The sequence below is a fragment of the Candoia aspera genome, chromosome 1 (genome assembly GCF_035149785.1).
Source record: "Candoia aspera isolate rCanAsp1 chromosome 1, rCanAsp1.hap2, whole genome shotgun sequence".
Lineage (NCBI taxonomy): Eukaryota > Metazoa > Chordata > Lepidosauria > Squamata > Boidae > Candoia > Candoia aspera.
In genome coordinates this window covers 173,729,830-173,753,229 of record NC_086153.1, presented here as the reverse complement: position 1 = coordinate 173,753,229, position 23,400 = coordinate 173,729,830, and the positions used below count along the sequence as shown (strand labels likewise).

General features: G+C 35.8%; 1 protein-coding gene across 1 annotated transcript; it reads left to right on the top strand.

Moving 5' to 3' along the window:
* Nucleotides 1-691: 691 nt before the first annotated feature.
* Nucleotides 692-22,076, top strand: FASTKD2 (FAST kinase domains 2). The gene is made up of 11 exons (XM_063317958.1): nucleotides 692-1,404; nucleotides 3,385-3,488; nucleotides 5,323-5,431; nucleotides 6,434-6,557; nucleotides 7,671-7,810; nucleotides 9,208-9,380; nucleotides 11,624-11,787; nucleotides 15,403-15,618; nucleotides 18,307-18,394; nucleotides 20,768-20,882; nucleotides 21,852-22,076. Exons 1-11 carry the CDS (start codon nucleotides 733-735, stop codon nucleotides 21,936-21,938), a joined length of 1,992 nt encoding a protein of 663 aa, XP_063174028.1. The 5' UTR covers nucleotides 692-732; the 3' UTR covers nucleotides 21,939-22,076.
* The last annotated feature ends 1,324 nt before the right edge of the window (nucleotides 22,077-23,400 follow it).

Genomic DNA, 23,400 nt, shown 5'->3' with positions numbered 1-23,400 from the left:
CTCCCCCATTCCCTAGGCTTGTATTTCTAGATCTCCACAGCCTTATCTTGTGGCTTTGAACTCTGCAAGTTATTGTTGAACAGTATACAGTTCTGTTCTTTCCTTTCTTCTTCGATTATTAGTTAATGCCTTTGAGAAGTTTCCAGTTTTCTGGGAAACGAACACGTGTAGCTGCTGTTGCGATTCTTTCATGGGCCTGTAAATGTGCAAAATTGGAGGAGTGAATAAAAAATTTTTTTTTAAAAAAAATGCCAGTGTAACCTTTATTTTGAAATTAACCTATGGGGTCAAATAGATTTTTTTAAACATTTAAATGAGCAAGTAGACCTCTTCATTTTATTTACACTCCACTGCAGTTTATTCAAGAAACTGATCTAACTAAAATGCAACTGCAAACTCTGAAAGCTGTCCCAAATACTAACTTTAGTTTGGCCTCTAAGTATTCATAGTTTTGTCTCAATTGGGAAATTTTGGCCCAAGGTTTGGCCCTGAGTCTTGCAGTACTGAGTCCTCTTATTATTTCAGTCTTATAGTTAGGTTAGCACTCCATTTGGAAAACAGATTATTGTACTAATTGCAGCACAGAAAACATTCCTTAAACTGATTGCATATTTTCCATGGATTGTACTGGAAAATGAATTCAGTTAACAAGTAATGTAACAACTCTTTCCTGATTTTCTTCTTTAGGTTCAGATAAGTTTTCGAAGCAAGACATTGTAAAGAGACAGCAAGATGAATAGGAAACTGGATTATTTTATAAGGTCAATGAGATGGCTACAGGCATGTCACAATGCAAGACCTTTTCCTAGAAATGAAATCAGAACAACTGCATTTGGGATTAGTGGGTATAAAAGTTCTGTACAAAATATTCAACATCTGTTGTATGTTCCTTCTTGCTGGCTTCATTCTTCTATTTCAACTTGTTCTCAAAATACATACGTTTATGTTGGGAGCAGTGGTGCAAATGAACAGACAATAGCTAATGACCTTGAGCATGAGGAGAGCTCCAAACTCACTCAAGTGAATTCCTCAGAGGAAGTTAGAAATACCACTGAAGAAAAGGATGGATTTAACATGTCCCAGCAATTTTTCAGTGACCTTCAAAAGTGTGTATCTCCCTGTGATGTACTAGACCTAGCTGCAAGAAGTCCAGTCTCTTCAAAGTATGTCAGTAACTGTTTTTCAGCTATGTGGATGCTAAAAAAAAAAACACTTAAAAGTCAGAACTATGATGAGACAAAGCTGGTGCTTGAACACCCTCAGTTTCAACAGCTCTGCCAATGCGTGATGGATGAGGCAAAGTACATGGATAGCAATGATTTGGCATACAGTCTGCTTGCTGTGGTAAAATTAGGAGTTCCACAAAATACCCGGTTGGTTCAGACATTACTGAGGACTTGTCAGGTAAGCAAAAAATATTTATCATCTAGACAGAACTTAAGGGATGTTTTAGAATAAAGGACTGTGCTGGCCTGAAAAGCTAAACTGATTATTTAGTATGACTAGAGACATACGAAATATATTCTTGTGTCTTTCTTAAAAACTCTATCACAGTTCAGTTTCATTACCTACGCATTGCAAAAGCTACTATTGATCTATGGCTTTTAGTCTGTACTCCTTTATCTGAAAGTAAGTGCCATTGAATTTAGGATTTATTTCCAAATTGACATGCATAAGATTATCTGGCCAGATGCATCACTTAGTTGATACTAGTTGATTTTGATCAGCTAAGCAGAATTGGACCTGGTTTGTACTCAGGAATCCACCAGAAACTATCAGACACATAGTCTAGACTGGAAAGTTTTTTTTTAAAAAGGTCCCAGAAGAAGGCAATGACAAACTCTTTTTGTATGGCTGTCAAGACAGGGACATGGATGTGGCCATGAAATTGTAAGGAGTCAAGCTTGACTTGCAAGAGACTTTTCTATGACCTGTTGAAGAGTTCACAGGAAAAGTGAGATAGAAATTACAGTTGAGTCTCTTAGCCTCCTAACCCACTACATCAGTTTTTATTCAGCACAGTATTTTATTCCAGCATTTTACAGGACTTTGTTTTTAAATAAACATAATCCTGTTTTATATTTTGTTTGCTGTTTGACTTTCAGTTATGGTATTTTGTTACCGTTTAACTTATTAGGAGAGAAAGCTTTATAAAATACAGGGTATAAATGCACAAAACACAGCAAATATTGAAGGTCACCACATGTAATCTAAAAGAGGTTGTACCTGTTCGCATAAGTAAATGCACAGCTGAGTATATAGTATTCCTATTAATCAACATTAAATCTAGAAGCTGTTTTATCAAGACTGTCCTATTCCTGCAACCTGAGAGAGAGGGGGGGAGAGAGAGAGAGAGGATGATGTCAGAAAGGACTACTTCTTGTTTGACTCTGGCCTTACCTACTACTTGTTTCACCCTGTCTACAGTGGGACCCTAAACAGATGATCACTGAGGGAACGTGGACCTTAACAAAAGTTGGCTTACCCTATTGCAGTATATTAAGCATTGGGGTTACATTTCCTGGACAGGCTGTATATTTCTTCTGTATCTGATTCACAAGTGGACGGTTGCTACTTTATAACTATTATCACTAATTAGTTCTGTGCTTAACTCACTTTCCAGAAACAACTATATTTGGGCGAGTGTTTAAATGTTCTAATTTTTGAGACAAAGAGAAAAAAGAAAAAGCTATGGAGCAATCTCGTTGTTTTTAGAGTAGTCTCACTGAAGTTATTAGGATTTAAGTGAACTATTTATCAAGGTCATTTAAATTGGTCTACTCTGTGACTATGGATCCAACCCTCCCTTTTAGGTTCTTGATGCTCATTCATTGCTTTAGGTCCAGCTTATTATTTGTAGTGGGCAATGGTTTCGTTTTGGTTGGAAGGGCCAAAGAGAAAGGGAATGGGAGTTCCAGAAATGTCCCCATCACTGTCTTCAACAGTGTTACCCAGGCTGGAATATTTAGCAGGAATGAGCAGCAAAGTTGAACTGCCACTTTTATTAGCTCATTGACGTTATCCCTTTCCCTGTGCAGTATTTCTGTGGAGCAGCCCAAATGCTGATTCCTCTCCCAGCTCCCTCTGTTTAAAGCTAGAAAAGAAATGGAATCCCTTTTGTACATCCTCCATGCAGCATGAAACCCTACTTTGAGCAGGCCTGTGCAGTGGAACACTTCTTCTTTCTCTAACATTAGAGAAGCTAACTGAGAGAATGAGAAAGCTCACTGTACAATTAACACAGTCCTAATAAAAAGTGGTACTGTGCATTGTGGCTCTTTCCCCATAGCAGTAGGAATTTGCGTTGCTAATTTTTCCTGTCTGGCATATGACTTTTTCTTTCCTTGAAAATCTGCTAAAATGACTTTTGAATGTTTTGAATAGGAACGTCTCAATGAATTTAATGATCGATGTATCTCAGTTGTTGCAAACACTTTGAAAGACATGGAAAAAGGCAAGAATGTGGAAGCTCTTCAGTTTGGACTACAGTAAGAGAAGAGAAGACCTTGATTTCTTACAAGGATTAAGTTTGTAAATTGCTACTCATCAGTTATTGGGCACACTTGTGGGACATGTTTCTTCCCAGTTAAACGGTTGTAACTTATTCCAGTGTATGTCTGAACCCAGACATTTTGAGCTTAGTCTTAATTCCAGTTCAAATTCTAGGTTTCTTTAGTAAACTATAATTAAGACTAATCATAGTTTGGAGTTCAGATGAAGCACTCATTAGATTTTCATTGGAAATGGGAGCTTTTTTCTCCTCCTTGTGATGGTGCAAGAGGAAAGGGAATTGGTGGCCGAGTTAGCATACTAGCTTGAATTTAGTGATGCATCCAAATGAGGCCATAAGTAAAAAAGAATTAGATTTTAGTACTGTGAATTTAAGTTGATTAAATGCCCAGTAAGATACTTGAAAATTAAAGAGGTTGAGTGCTAGAAATGTTTGTATAAAATTGCTTCAGAATATAAAATGGAATATACAGCACATGTATACATTTATTTAGAAGCAAGCCTCATTGAACTCGGAGTTATTGACAAGTAAATATACATAACAGACTCTTACTTTCCTAGGCCAAATTTAACATACCATGATTCAAAATAAGATATAAATGAAAAATGTAACAGGATACCCTCCAGTTTATATTATTTATATTAATCTCTGGTGTAGTCTTGGACAATCCCAGAACAATCTTCCTGGGAATCTTTAGTGTCCACTACTGGGACCACTTTGGCCCTCACTTTCCACATCCTCTCTAGTTCTTCCTTCAAGCCCTGGTACTTCTCCAGCTTCCTGATGTTGCTGTCACTTGACACCACTACATCTATCACCATCACTGTCTTCTGTATGTCTGTTTGTGTATGTGTGCGTATCTAATATAATATAATATAAATATTAAAATAGCATATAGTTGAAATCAATTGAAATTATCATGAAAATTAATTAATAATTAAAAGCTTGTTGGAAAAGCTTTTTTTTTTTTAATCTTCCTATTGGCTGAGTGGAGGCCAAACACATCTCCTTAGGGTGAGCATTCCACAGCCTGGGACCCATGCAGAAGTAGGTCCTTTCTGACATACCGGATGGTCAACTTCTATGAAGAGGGGATCTCAAGGGCCTTTTTCAACTGATCAAAGTAGGAGGGCATATTCATAGTGGGAAAGTTGTTCCCACGCATAGAAGGTGGCAAGATCATCCAAGTGATTTAAGTTAGATTTTTAAAAGTTCTTGGATTTCCTTGACCCAAATAATTTCAGAGGCTCAATAAAAAAAGATTCAGGGATTTGAGAAATATATAGAGTATATACAATTTTGTGAAAAAGTACTTACTGCTGTTCAGATTTCCTAAACACCATAGTTGGATGTTTGTTTCATTTATTTCATAATGTTCAGTGACAAACTATTTTAAGAATCTGAAAACAGTAAACACTTTCCCCAGAACCCTACATAGACCTATATCTAACTCAGTAGAACTTTCATGGAATGAAGAAATGAAATCATGCTTGTCTAAACCAGGCATATGACCCAAAAGTCATAACTGAATGAAATACATGACACTATGGCAACTTATCCAAGTGAAACTTTTCATGTAATAAACAGATAAGCTTAGGAGATGAACTGGACATTCCCAATCCACCGTTGTCTGTAGTAAGTCTGCAAAATTAGCTGTATTTTTAATTTAATCTTCCTAATGTTTAAAATGTATTGTGTTTCAAGTGGAAGATGTATAGTGTCAAAGTGTGTGTGTGTCTGTATGCATAATGGTAACTGCTCCATAAGTTTGTCCATTGCATATTCTTTTCCTGAGTTTCTTTTCTTAATAGGTTACTTTTGGAAGAGAAGGTCCACAAAATATCAAACGTGTTTATATTGCAAACCATAATGCGCAGTATTGGGAAGGATGTACCACTGAAACTTAAGAGAAATTTGGAGGTAAAAAAATTGATACTATTCTTTCATCTCTGTATTCAGTTATTAAGATTGCATGAATGTACATACAGATACCATTATTTTTGTCAATATGGAGGAAAAAAGCTGTGAATGTCAAGAATCATGAAATATAGTCAAGGGCCTGATTATCTGAGGGACCACCTATCTCTTATCAGTTCTACCTCTCCAGTAAATCAGGTAGGGTAGATGTGCTCCAGGTCTCCTTAGTCAAATATCTATCAGGACCTAGGAATGTCTCCTCTGTCGCAGCACCTATCCTCTGGAACAGTGTCTCCTCCCCACCCTTCAAAATCTGTAATGGCTCCCACCTGGATAATGTTCCAGAAGTCTTTGAATACTTGGCTGTTCTCCCAGGCCTTGGAATAGGGTGGTTGTTGAGTCCTACAGTTTTCTTGTTTTAGCTGCATGTACATGATCTGTTTTTCTATTTTATGGTTTCTTGCTTTTTTATGTAAGCTGCCCAGATTTGTTTGAAGTAGGGTGGACTCTAAATAAAATAAATAAATATTACATATTAATTATTACAGTTATAGTGCAACAGAAATGAATGCATTATTTCTGTGTTGCTTTTTTCAAGAACTTTGATGGAAGAAACATTTTCATTTATTTGATTTCTGTGTCTGCCACCCATCTCACCATAGCAACTCTAGGTGGCTAACAATATATAAAAACATAATACAAATAAAGATCAAAATAACAGCATAAATAAATTATAAAGACAAGCAAGGTAAAAAACCAACGTAACTATGAAGATACCATAACTATATAGAAAGTGAGAAATCAAAAATAAGTATTCAGATTTAAATGGCTAATCTTCAGCAGAAAACAAATTGAACTTGTTGAGTACTTTCTTAAAACTTGAAATCTTCAAAGTAAAAGAGAAAAATATTTCTTGCCTCTCTGTGATAACAAAAACCAATTTTATAATCCTTCTCATGTTGGCCAATTATATTTCTGGCTAATTCCAAAATTATTTCAATTTAGAACAAGATATTGAGTCTGATGGGTGAATTTACAGTTCCAAATGCTTTTCAAATGTTCACTGTACTGGGTGAAATGGATTATCTCTCTGTTGCCATCCTGAATGCTTGTAGTAAGACAGTAATAGGTAAGTCATGACAAATGTATGAAATTGTTAATGTTCAAATCAATGTATTTGATTATAATGTTCTTGAAGCCAATTTCTTTTAATTTTCCATAGGAGTTTACATAGAGGTACTTGCTAATGAGTAGCAAAAGAAGAAAATAGTAGAGAGTATATTTGCCTTGGGGTTGAACTGTTGGGTTCTTGGTGGTCTCTGAGCTTGATTGTTTTTCTGCAGATGTTTAATTTCCAGGCTAGGTAACATCATCAGTATGAAGGAGAGTGGAGTTTGCTGGCTGTTTATATATAGCTTGTCTTGTCTTGGTTGGAGTGTGGTTTCTTCCTCAACAGTTCCTTGATTAGGACATTGTTTATCTGGCACTGTTTCCTGCTTCCCTGGATATTGGCTGTTTCCTGCTTATCTGGGTGATGGCTGCTAGGGAAATTGTGCTCTGGGCTGCTTGTTTCCTTCCTTGATTTTGTCATACCTTTTTTTAAAAATGGTATGTAAATGGGGTTTACCTCTATGTGTCTGTTGATGGCCGACTTGTCAGAAAGCCAAGCTTTGAGGAATTCCCTAGCGTAGAGATATGCTCCAGTCTTCCATGAGCTAATAATGGAATGGAATGTTTGCAAGAAAACAACCAAGCTCAGTGAACACCAAGAACCCAATAACAGAAGAAAAATAGGAATGATAGATGGTTAAAGGAAACTATCATCTGGAAATTTGCACATAGCCTATAGTGTATAAAACTAGATTTGCACATTTATAGTGGAAGTTATAAATAAATATTTAAGAGAATTGGCTCAAAGAGATAAGCATTAGGCTCCCCTAAGCAGTATAAGAGGTCTTTTGATTTTGTTTAACAAAGTGCAGTGGACACATGATAGATATGAAGAAGCTTCAAAAAGTCATGACATGTTAATAAATTCTTCAAAAGAGAGAACCTGCACTAGACCACTTCTTGTTCCTTGAACAGTTGTTTAGTTTTGCCAATTATATTGTATTTTTTGCTTTAGGATTTATCATGTTATTTTTTTTTACAAACTAAAATCACAAATGTATTTACATTTGACAAATGTTATCAACACAGTACATTTACCAATGTTAGGGTTTTTTTTTTTTGCATGCATTAGAAAACCTTGAAGGAACTCCATTTTTGAAGCTGCTGAATGTTTTGAAAATTGGCAGACAGTTAAGGTACCAAAACAGGATACTTTATTCTGCATTAGCTGATTATGTTGCATCAGTCTTCTATACGTGGAACAGAAATGAGGTAAACTTGTAGAATGTCACTATTCATATTACTGGCATTCTCAGTAGTAAATGAATACTTGCGTGGGATGTTAATATTGTTTTTAATTTTATTTTAGATTTATAATATTATTTGGGATAGTTCCTGTAACTGCAAATAGGAGTGGGGAGGGGTATTGCACTGCAGACAAGATTCTAGCCTGTGTACTGAAATATACTTAATCTGTTTATAATTTCACAAATGTATGATGGATTATGACTAATTTGAATAAAAGTTTTTCTTTTAATCTACTTGAGAAATGATATTAAGCTGTAAGAAGTTTAGAAATGTAGAGATTGGTTTATCTGAAGAAATCATCAGTAAAGAGTCCCTCTGTGGGGGGAAGTGGGCAGTAGTATAAATTTGAGAAATGAAGTGAAAATAAAGATGGGAAAGATGTAAATGAAAATTAAAGTATGAGGGTTTTTGGACTGGATGACTGAATTTAAGCTAACAGTGTTCAGTGCAGTATGATGTTTTTGTGGCCTAGTGATTTGGGGCAGGTTTAAGTCTTCCACATATTTAGAGAAACAGTGGTACTTTGCCATCCAATCTAGAAAGGACTCCAATGCAGCTCATGATTTAAAATATAGTGACAGTATAATAATAAGTCCATACAAAATTTCAGCCCCTTCAGTAGTGATAAAACCAGCAAAATATAATCAAATAGAAATAGATATATCAGTCACCAAATATGTGATTTGTTGAAATAATATTTTATTAAATACTTAAAAACCTAGTAGAAGAGAAATCTGAACTGTTTAATCTGACTGCTACAACCCAAAATGATTCTCTCCGGTGTTATAACAGAACTTCCTATGAGGCTGGAAGTCAGATAAAAAAAAAAAAGATGTGCGTGGAGCAACAGTAGATTGATAAGCTCTGAGTAACTAACTGCAGACACTATTGTTCTTCCACATTCTGCAGGGGTATTTTTTCCAGATGAATACTGTAGTTTTGCTTTAAGTTGAATTCAATTTAAACTAACAATTATAAGGAATATAGTTATTCTGATCCATATCATAACTCCTTTCTGTGTTACAAAAAATTAAAAATGGGAAAGCCCTTAAGAAGTCAACAGTTGGAATTTGGAGAATGCAACCAGGCTGGACAACTTTGGTTTAAAATTATTTTAGTAAATTACCTCCATACTATTCCACAGAGATCAAGGGAGGAAAATTTGCCTGAGAAGCTTAGAATAGAGGAAAGAGGAAGAGATGCAGGAAAGCAAAAAGGAATTTGCTTCGCTTTTTAGTTGTATATTCTCAGGCTTAATAAGATTTTTGTTTATTTTTTTAAAAAAATCCTCTTAATAAAGTTATCTCAGTAGTATACTTAAAATGTATATGTGTTATTTTAATTTCTCCTTTTGATTTCAGGTAATTCTGTTACTTTCAGCCTTTGAAAACCTTGGTGTTCATCCAGTCAAACTGATGGATAAATTTCTTGAGGAAGTGATGCTTCACCCTGAATCCTTGAACCTGAAGGAGGTTATAATTATTCTGCGAGCCTATTCTAATCTCAATCACCTCCCCAGTGGCCAAAACCAGGAGTAGGTTATTCTTTAGGAAATACTCACTTCAGAAATAATTTCTGAAACATTTCTGGTCATTTGTGAATAATCACAAATTTCCCACAGATTAATATATAGAATTCTTTAATGGCATTGAGTATTACAACATGGGCTTAGCCTGTGGGTTCTCAAATTTTGGATTACTGCAACCCAGTAAAAGGTGGATTTATGTGATGACACATACCCCCCCTAGTAAAACAAACAAAAAAAATAGAAACATATTTTTATTTTCTTTTTGTTTGATTTTAACAAATATTTCAAAGGGGAGCCAAGACAAAAGAGCAAAAAAGAAATAGAAGAGCAGAAGAGAAAAGAAATAGAAAAGAGATTTATAGGCTGTATAAAATTGAATAAGAATTTTCGTAGTAACGTTAGATTTGTGGTGCATGTAAAGATGATCCTTCCTTCCTTCCTTCCTTCCTTCCTTCCTTCCTTCCTTCCTTCCTTCCTTCCTTCCTTCCTTCCTTCCTTCCTTCCTTCCTTCCTTCCTTCCTTCGTATAGGCTTCCCCAATGTGTTACAGCTCTGGGTAGCTTACAAACTAGAATAATAAAGCTGACAGAATATATCATTACAAGAGAGTCCAAAGAAAATCAAGATAGTTAAAAGACCAAAACATCTCTTATCTCTTAGGGGTCCACCACCCCTTCAGACCAGAGGCCAGGGTTTAGAGCACTTTAAAGCCAAATCAAATCCATATCCAGTAACTAACAGAGACAGCCAATATTATAAGAATCATCAATCAGAAAAATAGTAGGAATTTCTATCTAATCAAAAATGTCTGTCATTATAACAAATCAGGCAAGATCTAATATAAGCCGCACTTTTTGGGTGTGGTACTAGTAGTAGAAACCATATTTTTAAAGGGAAGGGGGAGCTGGCTTGCTCTGCATAATTCCTGAATCTGGGTTTCCCTTTTAGGATAGCCCCTCTCATTCATCAAGGTCAGGAGAAAAAGTGGAAAAGGCTCTTCCTTTGCCTGGGCTGCTCTGGGTACCAAAATACTGTTGTTAAGCTGCTGCTGCTGCTCAGGAGGCATTGGCAGACTGTAAGTGGCTTTTGGCCCTCTCTCCCAGGGTCTCTGCACAGCCTGGTTGTCTTTCAGTTCCAGCCTTGTGCTTGTGGCCTGGAAATCCCTTCCCCTCTGGAAATTCTCTCTGCAGAATATGAGTTGGGTCAAAGGGTCTCTGCCCATAAGGCATCGTTATTCCTTTGATAATTAAATGTGGTGTCCTTTTTAAAAAGATCACCATCACTCAGGCTCCATACAGGTTGCTTGAACATGCCAGGTTGGTTTACATTCAGCATTTGCAGCAATGCATCAACATGATAAAGAAAGGAGTACTTACTTGCTATCCCTTGTCTTGAGATCCCCACTTTGAGAAACCCTGGCTTAGTCTGTGGTTCTCAGATTTTTTTTTTTCTCCATGGACCAGTTGCGCATTGCTGGGAATGTTGGTGAACCACTTAATAAACCTTTGACTTACAAAGTATATTTTAATGTTTTTTTTTCCTATAGTGCTGACATAATTGTCAAAGTCAGTGCGTTTTGCAAAAACGTAGGTCTAAACCAGCCTTCTGAGCCAGTGCCTTTTATTAGTAAATTTTAAGAAAAAAATGAATAGACAGAACCAAATCTATCTTACAGCAATATCTTCAGCAGATCACAGTGATGCCAAAATGACAACACAGAGACAGTGATGTTATGCAAATGCCGATAATAAATAATAGCGTCCCAACACCTGGCACAAGTTTTGTTTGCCTCCCCCCAGTAGAGGTGCCCTTGCCATCTGATGAAAATCATGGGTAGTGCTGATGCCACTGTAGTTTGCTTGATAACCTGGCTACAGGGATAGAAACAAGTCATAGTCAAGTACAGCAAATTACATTTCCTATCTTTGATAAATAATATTAAAAATTGAGGTATTATCACAATAACTTAAACTAGTATAGTCCAAGTATTCTTAACTTGAAATGTAACTAGTTCTAGAAGAGATGCTAGTACCAAACAAATCAAGTCAGTGAATCTGACAGAAGGGCTGTGCTTTATGTTTTTGATTGTGGAAGGGAGTTTCTATTACAAAATAGCAACATGTAGAAATTTTCCTAATTTATTTCATAAGTACATAGTTGTAAGTGGATATATAAACTCCATGTATCTGTAGATTTACATTGTATCCTATCAGGAATTTATATATTTGTTTATATTCAATATTTTTAAAGGTTTCTTGACAATCTGAATAGTATCTTGAATAAACATCTACATGAGATTGCTGATATGGATTTACTAAGAACTATATATTCATTCTGCCTTTGTGGATATCTTCCCCAACTTGCTCTTAATCAACTGCTTCAAGAGGAAATCCTCAATGATCTGGTAGAATCAGGTTAGAGATTAGTTTTGCTTTATTCTCTTGCTTTAATCTGTGCTGATCATATCTGTAAATGGATTTTTCTTGTGCATACAAGTTTAATATATGTAAATTAGTTGTATAATAAAAGGTAAATAAAATATCCACTTTCAGTTTTGAACTATTAGTAAAAGCTATTACCCATATTTCTTTCAAAATGCTCAGTGTAACGTTATATTGTTCATCGGTATCCTAAAATCCATATTGTGGTGATGTCTTTATTGGAACAACTTAAAGATCACAAAAGTTGTTCTTTGGGTTAAGTAATGAACCTAGCAAGGAAGTGTGGCACATGACAGAGAATCAGGTATGGTCTTGAGGTGCAGGGCAGATGAAAGAAAGAACAGCATCTCAAGTTGAGGTAATTCAGATCCAAAGCCAAAGCAGGAAAGAGATCACAGTTTTGAGTCTTCCTTAAATAGTTGAGTGACAGATCCTCTTGTGTCCCCTATGAAGAAGGTTTCTGTTTTCCCTTAAAGGTTACCCAGCATAGCTTGTTTTGTCAAGACTCAGTCTTATCAAAGACCAAACCCAGTTGTGGTAAAGTTGCTTAGAAGAATTGCACAAGATAATATTTTGCAGATGTTCAGGCAAGCAACACTGGTGGATTATGCAGAAAGAAAATTAACTATGTTCCTTGAATTGCCTTTCAAGATAGTTGTAATGGAATTTTATCAGTCTAGGAATAAGAATGGAAGTTTGCAAAGGAAGAACAGATGGACATTCAGTTCATATATCCTAAACAGCTAGCTAGCTCCACATTAAATTGAAGGGGGAGGATGAAAGGCATCAAAGAGGAGCCAACTTAACACACCAGTTGATAAAAGGGGAACTAAAATATACACATAAATGGAGGAGCTAAGGTACACACAATTTCCAAGATTTTATAGGAAGAAAGCCATAGTATATGATGGCAAAAAATCAGGAGTCTGGTAACACCTTTTATGACCTACAAATTTTATTAAAGGTTGTAAACCTTCATGAGCTGCAGCTCACTTCATCAGAAGCATAAAGTGGCAAGACTGATGTAGCATTTAAATCAGGGAGAGGTGTGGGGAAAATAGGTTGGTTATGCTAATTAAGTTTACCTGAGATAGATTACCAGTATCTTATATCACAGTTATAACGTGTTAATATCCCATTGGGTTTGTTGAGATGTTCTGGGATTGCTTGAAACTTTTTGATGTATGTGAGTTCAACAATTTCTTGCTCAAACAGTGCTGTTGAAGATCCACTTTTTCAAAACAGTGTTTTTGAGGTCTGCCATGGATTGTCCTGGCATGTATGTATGCATGGCATTCTGTAGGTTCCTGTATAATGTGGTGTTTATGTGTCTGTTCCATAGTGTTACAGCAACATCAAGGTAATGGACTTGTTTTGTAGATAGGTCTAGGCTGAGGTTGATGGTGGGATGGAAGGTGTTTAAGTCATGGTGGAATTTAATGAGAAATTCTTTTCCATGGGTCCAGACAATGAAAACGTCATCAATGAATCTCAAATAAAGAAGGGACTTAATGGGGTGAGAGTTAAAAAAGTGTTCTAGATCAGCTCAACATGCATTTAAAGATTTTATATGGATAAGACTATAGCATATATTTCATGGAAGAAGAAAAAAGAAAAATCTTACTGTAGTAACTTGGAAAGGAAATTTAGTGAAACTATGAACATGCAAGAAGTCATACTTTGTATATTTGCTTTCAGGTCAGTAAAGCTGGAACTTGATTAAATGAATGCTTCTGAAATTGAATTTTCATTAAAGTGGATTAAGTAGATTTATTGGAATAGGGGAAAAAACAGGGAAGTTGTTGGCTTCTTGAAGGAAACAACATAATATAGTATCTCTATTCCATAGGTATCAAATCAAATCAGTATATTACAGCCATAAGGTCAGATACAGTAAAATATCTAATAGTTGAACTGTTACATACATACATATAAAACAATAGGAAAACAATGAGTAAACTAGGATCTAAAAATCAATAAGAACATATATATATTTGCCATACATAGTGATTTCTGATTTGTTTTGTTCTGGGTTTTGAAAAGAAAATTAGATTAAGTATGTACCACTGTGGAAACAACTTAGAAATCCCAGCAAGTACTTCTTTCTAATTATAATCAGGATTTAGTTGTATTCACAGTATTGAAGGCCACTAGACATACTTGAAAGTTGTTAGGAAAGAAACTGAAGCTGGTTTCTTTTTCTCTTGAGAAACTGACTCTTAGGAATAATTCCTATTTTAAAATGGCAGGTAATATTTGAGCTGAAAGCAGGGTTAACCATGTAGATCAACCTTTTGTTCTTTGTGCCTTTGACATTTTTGAGAGATTACAAAAAGAATATAGCCTGCCTAAAACTGCTAAATGGCAATATAATTAATTAAAACATCTTTTATATTCACATTTGGTCCTGATAGATTGGTAGCCTTGGAAATTCCTATGATTTTAATTACATTAGATAATCTTCCCCACCACCCAAGGCTAAACCAACTTTTCAGTTTTACCAACAATTGAAGAATTTCACAAAGATAAATATCAGTAATTTACAAGAAGTTTGGAATGAGGAATTGGAGTATCGTAATCTACCAAGTTGATGGCTTCAGGTTTTTTAAAAATGTTAAATATTTTCCTTAGGTTTTTAGATGAGAATAACTCATCAAAATATTGTGTGTGTCTGTGTGTGTCTATTGGACTCCTCAGGGACTGTTTTTAAAAGGCTAATTATGTATCTTTCTATCCTAGTGATGTCATAAATGTGAAGGTGTAGTAACAAATGTTTTGACCATTGGCTGGAGATCCTCAGTAGGGCCAACAGAATTTTGGTAAGGGAGGTTATATCTGAAGATGTTAATGTGCTGTTAAATTACATCCCCAAACTTTGGAATGGATCTATTTATGAAGAACTTTGGATATACTATGGTTGGATTGTTGTGAAAAAGGTAGTTATGTTCTTAGAAAGACACTTGTACACCAGATTATAAAGAGCTATGCTGTGAGCCTTTGAATTGGCTCTTTATCAACACGGTGGAAGGAACAAACTGAATGTTTCTCTGTGGTCAAGGTTTAATTTAAAATTTGAGAAGGTATAACTAGAGGAAACAAATGTCATATTTTCATTTATTACTTCCCCCGCCTTTTCCCTCTTTGTTGTCCTTTGTTGTCTTTTCCCCCTCTTTTTTGTACAGTTCTTTTATACTTTGTTTTTGTTTTGTTTTGTTTTGTTGTATTGAAGCAATAAAAACAAATTTAACCCAGGTGAGAGGGAAAAAAAGACTCCTGCTGAAGGTACATATCAAGCTATATTCATCTTATTTCTAGGATGGAATGTGGGAGGAGGTTGCAGACATCAAATTAAATTTGACCATGACCTAAAATTGATTCAGGATGCAGTTTAGAGCTTTCCCAAGGGCTTACAGAATTGAACAAATCTCCAGTAATTCTTTCTCATATTTGAAAACATAAAACCCAGCTCCTCCTGAAATAGGTTTCCATTCTTAGGCAAAAAGTGTATGTCTTTATTCAAGCAGATAAAGTATTCATTTGCTAACAGTTGGTTTTTCTTTATTTTTTCCTTTTATTTCTTTCATATAGGACGAAATCAAAATATGTTGTCTGTAATAAATGTTTGCCTAGAACTTGATGGAAATTCTTCCATGAAGTCGACAATTTTATCAGAGAAAGTGTCATCTTTACCAAAGAAAATACTTGATTTTAGTCATCCTGAAGTGCAGGAAGCCCTGCTTAGGCTTTTGGGAAATGAGAATTTGTTTCAATCAAATGTACAGTTGACTCAAGGATACAGCTTAGGTATGAAATGTCACAGTGTTATTATTGTCTGATGTGGAGCATTTGCTTTGAAGCCTGAACAGAAGCTTACCCATTGCTACTCAAATCATTTACAATTTGATTTGACTTGTATGGCCGCCCCTCTCACCATAAACCATTCTGGTAACTAAAACCTGTAAAAACACAATACAAAATAAATATCAGAAAAAGCAATAGCATATTAAATCTATAAGGTAAGGTAGTACCTTTACAATAGACAAAAAACCTGCCTTTTTCTGAGTGGTTATTCTAGAAAACAAAGAACCTGTTAAAATCCTGGTTCATTGCTTCTTCTGCATGTGCTGTACTTGGAAGTGCCCTTGGAAATTGGGAAACTTCAGTTGTTGCAAAATGTGGCAGGATGAACGCCACATACGTTGGTGGATGAAAGCTGCTAGCACCAATGCTTCAGGCTCTGCCTTGATTACTGATTTTTCCCTGGTACAATTTGGAACATCCAGAAGCTTCGGTTGGTCCAGAATGCAGCATTGGGGAAATTATGGGTGTGTTTTATAATACCCATGCTACACCTTTGCTCTGGGAACTGCACAGGCTCCCAGTTTGCTTCCACGTGTAATTCAAGGTCCTGGTTCTTATGGAAAAAACCCAACGTGGCCTTTCTCCCATTGTTTCTACCCATCCCTTGAGGTCAAGCAGGAGGGAAATTTTCTGGGCCCCATCAAATACGGATTGTCATCTACTGGGAAGCCACCCTTCTCCATAGCTGCACCTCTCCTCTGGTACACCATACCGCCTAAGGTGTGGCTGGCCCCAGCTCTGCTCACCTTTTGGAAAGCCTTGAAGACCTGCTGTTTTCCCAGGCATGGGAACAGGAGAGTATTTGAGCCCACACTGCTGATAATATGGTGCTTTCAGGAGACACTTTTTGTTTAGTTGCTTAGGAAATGTATCCTTTTTAATCTATTTTATTTATATTTTTTAATCCTGTCAGCCACCCAGAGGTGCATTTGTGAGATGGGTGGCCACATAAATTGATAAATATATATATATATATATATAACCCCTAATATGAGTAAAGTCCAGGTTACTTGCCTACTGCCCTCTACCTATGAGTACAGTGACCATATGTCCTTTATTATAAAGGATAGTTCTTTATTTCAGAAAGCTGTCCTTAAGATTTATTTATTTTTCAGGAACTCAATTTTGTCCTTTGTTTTGGTCATTTAACTTTTACCATACAAATGGTACCACGTAATGCAGTCTTTCACATTCATATGAAAAATATGGAAATTGGATTGTCTTTTTAAAATAAATTTACATATACTGTTTAATTTTAGATACTTTCATTAGAATATACATTTTTATTAAGTTTTTCTTGGTTTTGTTCTTGAATTTTCCTTTGTACAGTAAAACAAAGTTATAAACAATTTTTTTTATCCTTATGAATCTCTTTCAGATTTGCCCCTTTTCAGGTTTGTCCTTTATTTTATCCAAGAAAATATGGTCACTGTAGAGATATGCAGCCATATAAATCGATAAAAAATAAAATGCGTATAAATTGATATGGCTAAAGTAGAGGTTACTTGCCTCCTGCCCTGTATCTATGAATGGATCTTCTGGGTACCTCCTCTTCCTCACCTTAAGGGGAGATGAACCCAGAAGCAGGGGTTTTCTGTAGCTGCCCCATCCCTGTAGAATGCATGTGCCCTGGAAATCCTAAAGCCTCCATGTACCTTTCATTTGACAGAGTGACTAAAACCTTGTTTTAAGAGAACATTTGGGATTAAGAGCATTGCATGGGATTCGCTTTTAATCCTTATTTATGTGAAGACAGTTGTAGCTCCGGTTTTTGTTTTTAATGCTATTATTATTGCCTTGATGTAGTCCCACCCTCAAAAACAAAATAGCAAATAAACATAATGTTATAAAGATAACATTCCTATGAGTGACAAGTTAAAACAAGGTGAGGGAATGTAAAATATGTATGGATTAGATCCAGAGTATAAGGCAAGAAGTTGACTTCAGCACACCCATTTTTTAAAACTTATCTCTAGAACCAATTCATCTGGGATGGGTATACACACACACACACACATATATATATATATATACATATATACACATACTGTATGTGTATATTTGTGTGTGTGTGTGTATTCAAGAAACTACTAAATCAGAAACATCCATTAATTCAGTATGCCTGTTAGAAATTAAGTTAGAAATAAAAACTTAAGCAGTTAATAGGGCTAACATGCTTAAATGTAGATTTTAAAATAAATTTTAAGAGAAATAACTCTTAAAATTTCAAAAATTTTAAACAGTTGAAACAGTTTCAAAAATTTGATATAAAGTTTTCATTTAAAAAAAAGCAATTTTTATTACCCAGACTTTCTCACTGATAGTATTCAGCTTCCATGCTCACATGCTTATGTTCACTGCTTTAATGTGCAGGAGAATTCACTGCTGTGTATGAAACCCTATTATTTGGGAAGGAGTTTTTCCAACTTCAGTTGTTTATAATCAGTTGTGATTTTTTTCTCCACAACCACAGAGTTGTATTTCCCTTTATTGGTGTTGGTAAAAAATGGTAAATTTAATAATTTGCGTTTAATATGTGTTATTGAAATACAATTTTTCCCTTGCATTTTTTTTGACAAATGCAGTGAGCTTATAGCAATTGCTTTATAAAAACATAATATTGTTTTTCAGATTTTGAAATCTTAATAGATACAAACCGACAAATAGCACTGACAAGCACAGAAGCAGATCAGCTGAGAGATGAGTCCAACCTCAAAAGGTACTTTTATCTGAGTGTAGGTTTTACTTAGTTATTTGGTGGGCTGAATTTCCAGACACAACTGCTTAGCTTTCATAATCTGCAAAGGAATAAAGACTTCATGTATTTGGCTGTGCAGAGATCAAGGTTTGACGGGCAAAATGTGCACATGGGCATTTATGGAGCACCTTAAAGGACCAATGCCTTTTCCTGGGATTGAGCAGGTACCCTCTGCACCTGCTGTATGATCTCTGGAAAATACAGGTACATTTTATGTGGACACACATGGATCCAAGAATTCATTTGAATAGTCTCTTTATCTTTTTAACTACCATTCTAAAGGCAATGTCATGGTTTATAGCCGGGCTGTGTTACTGGCATTAAGCTGAAGGCTGTCCCAGCCTTTGAATGGCCACAGTGTAAAAGAGAATGTGCCACCCAGAAAGAGACGGAGGACAAAGATAACACAAATTAAAAATACTTTTTCATTGATTTAACTGTTAGATTTTAATACACACGATTATTCATAGTTCACCACCCTCTAATATCTCAGTTAATTGAGAGGCTTAAAATAGATTAAGAAGCAGGTGAGTAAAACTACAGGAAAAAACCCCCCACTCTCCCATATGTACCTACACACATGCACACATCTCACGTCCAGAGGAGGCAGTAGAGTTTGGTAGTTGTATGAAGATGTATAGTTTATGGGCAACAGAACCTGGAATGGAGGGAGCAGTTACCCAGGGCTTGTAGCTCTGTGTCAGTTATTCTCAATGTGGGCTGTGGACTTGTGTTAGCCCCCTTGCCGTTTCAGTCCCCACTTCCCCTTATTCACCACCAGACAGCTGGTTTGTGAAAATGTATCAGTGGCTGAAAGGTGGTTTATTAAAGCAAACAAATACAGGAAGCAATGTGAATACTGAACTCCGGAAAACTTATTATAGCAAACAGGTCTCAAGTATAGTTTATTGCCCTTGAGTCCACATGTGCTATGCGAAGTGGAACCCTGCTCTTGCACAAGCAACCCCAAGATATAAGTATATGACACTAAATATCTAAAACCGTGATTTCATTGGGCTAGAGATCCCTTCATTTCTAGCTATGTGGTTCTTGGAGATTTCTACTGAATAACATTTGTGAAGAGCAAGTTTGGGCTAAGTGCTGTTACTGTGGCTTGGGCTACGTAAAATAATTCAATTAATTCATAATTTTGGATCAATATTTTTGTACAAAATTTAATTTAGGAGAGCCTTTAAAACAGTGGGGATGGGAAGGCAAACTCAAATGCAGCTTGGTGTGTGATGTTATTTATTAAAACAAGCTCTTAAATATGAAGATGTGTGTTGGGGGAGAGGGAGGCATTTGTTTAATCAAATTTCCCCCACATATTCCACACACTTTTATTTAGTGCTCCATGATCTCAGAAATTTTGAAAAACACTGCTCTGTACATTTGATTTATTTCTTTTTCACACATAGTTCAACATGGAGGTCCTTAATATTTTTAAAACTCTGTGGGTTAGGAATATCTTTCTTTTAAGATTTGTCCTTCATTTCAACAGAAAACTAGACCATGGCCATTCAGCCCAAAAACTCATCACTGCCAGATCTCTTCTTCATTATCTCCTGTATGCCATCATAGCAAGTATGTTTATACTGAGATGATGATCAAAGGAGTCTGGACTATTTAGTTAGGCTGTTTCTCCTTGTCCTTCCTATTTCTTCTCTCCCAGACTGATTGATTTTCTGACAAACACTGTTCTACCCACTCTTTTTAGCTTTTGACAGTTAAGCTCTGGGTGGCTCAAAGTCACTCAACTCAGAAACAGTGGTATGCCTTTCTTTAAAAGTAGACCTCATTTTTAACTGAAAAAACTGAAAAAAATCTCATTTTTAACTGAAACACATATATACATAAATGTGTGTGTATACATATATGTTTGTGTGTCTGTGCGTGTGTCCGTGTGCACATGCACACCTGCATGTAGCACATTTTATTTATTTCGTGTCCAGATCAAACTTTGCTCTGCCAAAACGTAGCCACCGCCACAGCTTTGTCATTAGCTTGCTGTCGGTCATTGACAGTACAAGGCTCCAGCGATAATCAGCACACCATCAGATGCACCAGGTCTTTGTTGAAATAATACAATAGGGCGTACCCTGGAAATGGTGAACTACACTGGCTAATCCTTCTAACACCAGATCAAACCACAGTTAAGTGGAAGATGAATGCACGTAGTACATGAAAAAAAGTGAACTTTGGTTACAGTAGAGCAAGTGAAGAGCCTCTGGAATTTTAATCCTTACTTTAGTAAATGGATATTTCCGAGATCCCGCAGATTGCTATAATTAATTCTGTTGTTACTGTAGGCATTTCTCTTCTCCTTGTTTATAGGATAGCAGTGCTGTGCCCATCTACAAGTGCTTTCTCTATCCCCTCAGGACACCCAAAGGGCAAGTTGGCAATGAAGATAAGACATCTAAATCAACTGGGATACCAAGTTATATTGGTAAGGAAAACACTTGGTTGAAATTATAAAGGGAGAATGACTATTAGAACCTTTCCTTCCTTTTAAAGAACAAAAGGGATACATCAGGAGTGAAGAGTTCAAAAATTAGGCCAGACAGCATGACCTCTGGAGTTTGCTAATCTATTCTGCTGTGCAGAAAATAATTTATTTTAAATGCTTGAGATCATTCATTCGAAGTGTTTGTATAAACTTTGTCAAAAGGCTTAGTAGAATATAAGCATCTTCTTTTATATGAATTTGTATATTGATCTTTTAGCTCAGTATTATATATACATCTGCAACGGTGCTACAAGTTGCTGCAAGGGTCAATTTCCATCTCCACAAAATAATCCTGGGATTGATTTATTTATTTTGCCTGCGGAGTATGTCCTGTATCATCAACTTAGAGGCCATTTTCAATACAAAATATTTATATTACTTGGTAACATAAAATATTATTTTGGAACATATATATATATATTCCCTGAACTTTGTGTTAAAACAATTGCAATGAAAGCAGTCTTCTGGCACCTTAGAGATTAAACAATATAGGTGTTCATCCTCTGGAGTTAGCATCTGGTGCATATAGTGTTAATTGAATTTGGCAGATACTCCTATTTCTGTTTTCAGTACTTCTGTGTAATCAGCCAACATCAAAGAATCTAATGTAGAATCTACAGAGTGATAATTAGATTAATCTAAATTGGAACGTACATGAAATATTTACAGTGGTCCTTCACAAAGCAGTGTCTATGATTACACAAACATCTTGGCAATGATAAACTAATTAACAGTTATACTGGAATCCCTCTGTTAGGTTCTTTAGTTCAGGAATGGTCCCTTTAAGATTAGTGACAGAATGTCCTCAGAAGCTCTAACACTCCTCCTCTTGTTTCATTAATGTCCTTTTTGGTGTAAGATTTGTGCTAATTTACAGTCATTCTTTTCTATTCTTTTTTTTCTGTTAAGGTTTTTTACAAGGAACTCCAAAAGCTGGACAAAGATGAGGCAGTTTTGTTCTTCAAAAGACAAATATTTTTGGCAGAAAACATTTAGCATCTGAGTAAAATACTCAAGATGGCTGTGACTTTTCTGGGAGCAAGTCCCGTTGAGTTCAGTGAGGTTTGGGTCTTGAATATTAAATTGTAGTAATTGCAGTAAAACATCTCTGAATAAGATTCCTTAATAATCCTGTCTCTCAGTTTATATCTCTTTGGAAAATGAAAAAGGACGTGCATACATAGGAGACTGCAAATATACTTACTATACCAAGTGGATGCTAACTGTTCAGTAGGAATAAACAGAAGAGATCTATTAATTGCTTTAGTAAGAACTTGATTGCATTATAATTTACTGGCTTGGATGTGAATGTAAGTATCTGTTCCTCTAGCTTCATACTTATTTATCAGATGTCATTTTGAAGATGCACTGTAAGGTATAATCATTAGGGATATTTGAAAATTTTTTGGAAGAAATGTTTTGGACCTCATGAACATGAGCACAGCAACTCTCTACTAGTTGTTAAAGCAGTCTGATTTTTTTTCAGGCTTGTGAGGAAGCCTGAAAAAGTTAAGGCTGCTTTAATGAATAAAAGATTTGAAGTTCCTCTGAATAATTTTTAAAGTACCCATAGCTATAATAACCATGAGAGTAGGAAATACAAAATTGGGTCTCAAAATGTTGCTGAACTGACCAGCTCTCTTTCTTAAGAATATGTTTCTTGGTTTCTTATGTGGACTAAAAACACTGTAGTATGTGCTTTTTATAACCATCCATTATGAAAAAGTTTTAATTCTAACTTCTAAGAAAAATTCATTTTGTCATATGATACATTTCATAATTTTATATTCTATTTAAATCTGGTTTTGCTGCTGTGCTTGGAAGTAACTGAAAATAATTCTAAATGATAAGTGGCAAGGAAAAGTAAACATTCTTGCTTTAATTAAGATTTTTCTAAAGATATATTCAATGCTTACATTAAAAAAAATATTTCCAGCTGTTCCAAAAGCCTTGGACTTGAAAACACGAACACCCAAGCTTGAGCAATGAACACAGTTCTTTTGAAAATATTTTGGGGGAAATCCTAACATGGCATTTCCCAGCAAATGTTGGATTACAGCTTCTAACACCCCCAGCCAAGCAGAGCCAGTGAAGGCGGCTTAGGCTCCATTAAGGCTAAATCTGATATTTTATGCCAGTGCATTCCTTTGTCCTAGGGGTGGTGCTATTAGTCTGCTCATAACTCATATTTAGGAAGACTTCTGTATTGCTTTTGATTTAGCTGAAGTTTTTTTTACCAGTGGGAAAGGAGCTAGAGAACATTTTTTTCCCCATCAAAGCCCAGAAGCTCCATGCAGACACATTGCGTGCAACGTTCCTTCCTGGGGGCCTGATACGTTTCTCTGAGACCTCAGTGTAGGCAGATATGTTTGCAAAAGGCCTGATTCCATTCTGAACTTGCTGCAGTGTATCAACTGAGGGATAGTTATAACCCCAGAATGTCACTTCTCCCAGAAAC